This window comes from Nansenia antarctica, assembly GCF_963989245.1.
Source record: "Nansenia antarctica genome assembly, chromosome: 2".
In the NCBI taxonomy this organism is placed as follows: domain Eukaryota; kingdom Metazoa; phylum Chordata; class Actinopteri; order Argentiniformes; family Microstomatidae; genus Nansenia; species Nansenia antarctica.
In genome coordinates, this window is record NC_137675.1 from 58,943,526 (window position 1) to 58,945,324 (window position 1,799).

At 43.9% G+C, this 1,799-nt stretch overlaps 1 protein-coding gene across 1 annotated transcript; it reads left to right on the forward strand.

Annotated features, from left to right (window-relative positions):
• Positions 1–508: 508 nt before the first annotated feature.
• On the forward strand, positions 509–1,567 carry LOC308150344 (mucosal pentraxin-like; the record flags this gene model as incomplete). The annotated part of the gene is made up of 3 exons (XM_080523188.1): positions 509–566; positions 794–896; positions 1,033–1,567. The coding sequence occupies 3 exons, from the start codon at positions 509–511 to the stop codon at positions 1,565–1,567; spliced, it is 696 nt and encodes a 231-aa protein (XP_080379314.1).
• Between the last annotated feature and the right edge of the window lie 232 nt (positions 1,568–1,799).

Sequence of the window (1,799 nt, forward strand, 5' to 3'; positions counted from 1 at the left end):
AATAAATAAACATCAAATGTAACAAAACAAATATCCAGTTCATTACATATTGTAGTGACCCACAGAGTAGCGGGTGTATTGATAACCATGCACAGCTGCCCCGCATTCCCCTATCAGGCGGATGGCCCAGAGAAGAGAACTGCAGGCTCGTTAGCCCCACATGCCACACCTGGGCCTCCTCCTAGGGACTCACAGATAAGGAGGAGCCACTTCTCTATTCCACTGATCACAATAAAAAGGACAGGAGAGACCAGACATCTTAGGAACTAAACTAGACATCTTCTGGATCAATTAAGCTACAGTACATCTGCCGTTTAGTAGAACTGACAAGGTAGGTTCTCTAGCATGACATACGGTGAAAGACATTTTGTCCATTAATGACACACTTGCAATTGAAGAGAATGCATTCAAGGAGAATACAAACCCATTTAAAGTGTATACTTGCATGTACACTGAAACCCTAATGTCATATTTGTTGTAAACATTGCTGTTGATGTATTGTGAACAGATGGAGAGACTCTTTGTGGTGCTGGTCATGTTCACCATGTGCTGGGCCGAGCCTCAAGGTGAGACATCTGAACATCCCGTTGATTTACTTTGAACATGAATGCTCATTTGACATACGATCAGTATTCATGAATCATATGGCACTACACACATACCTGGAAGTACATACCATTTACATTTGTGTATGCAATGGAAATCTCTTCAGACAGTACTAACATTACAATTCCAAATGTGCTTTGAAGGGTTTGTTTTGATTTGATGGACTGAATCCTCTTTGTCTGACCAGACCTCACAGGTAAAATGTTTACATTTACACGAGAGACCAACACTGCGCACGTGAAGCTGACACCAATAGGAGAGATCCTTGGCTCTGCGACCATATGTCTCAGGTAATATGGTGTTCAATACTTCTGTCGTCAACTTTAGACAACTCAAAACACCTTGACGTTGTGTCTGCATGTTGAATCCATAGTGATATTGAATATTTCTTGTTCTAACTCTATATTTATGAACCTCTTCCTGAAGGTATTTCACAGACCTGCGGCGACACTATACTCTGTTCTCCATGGCCTCCCGAAAAGACGACAACGACCTGCTGCTGTTCAAGAGGGTAACTGGAAGACTGGAACTGCACGTCAGGCATAAGGCACTCAAGTTTAAGGGGGTGCCAGGTGAGCTCAACGTGTGGGTCTCAGTGTGTGCCACCTGGAACTCCACCGATGGTCAGCTGTGGACCAATGGGAAGCCCAGCCCAACGCAGACGCCGGGCTACACAGGGGTGCTTGATGGTGGTGTTCCCAGTGTCATTCTGGGTCAGGACCAAGACTCCTATGGGGGGGGCTTTGTTACGAGTCAATTTGTTGGGCTGATCAGTGATGTGAATGTGTGGAACCATGTCCTGTCTCCTTGTGAGATTCAGCACTTCACAGCTGATGTAAACTACAGCCCAGGCAATGTGATTAACTGGAGGGCACTGACTTACACTGAGAGTGGGCAGGAGGTGTTTGTAGAGGACAAGTTGAGAGCCATTTCTAACTTCTCCAACTTCTGTGCTGTTTAATCTTCATCATTCTCAAATTGCTGAATGTGACAATACCTCATGAGTTTTCCCCCTATAGAAATCGTTGAATGTATTCTAGCTGAAATTGAGTCACTTGATGTACATGCCAATAAAAGTAGTTAAGCAGTACACTGTTCTTTCTTTATTGGAGTACAGAAGAGGCTGTATGCACACACAGTTTTGTTGACCTGTATTTGTTAACCTTTTATTAGTCCCACTGAATCCTGATTCA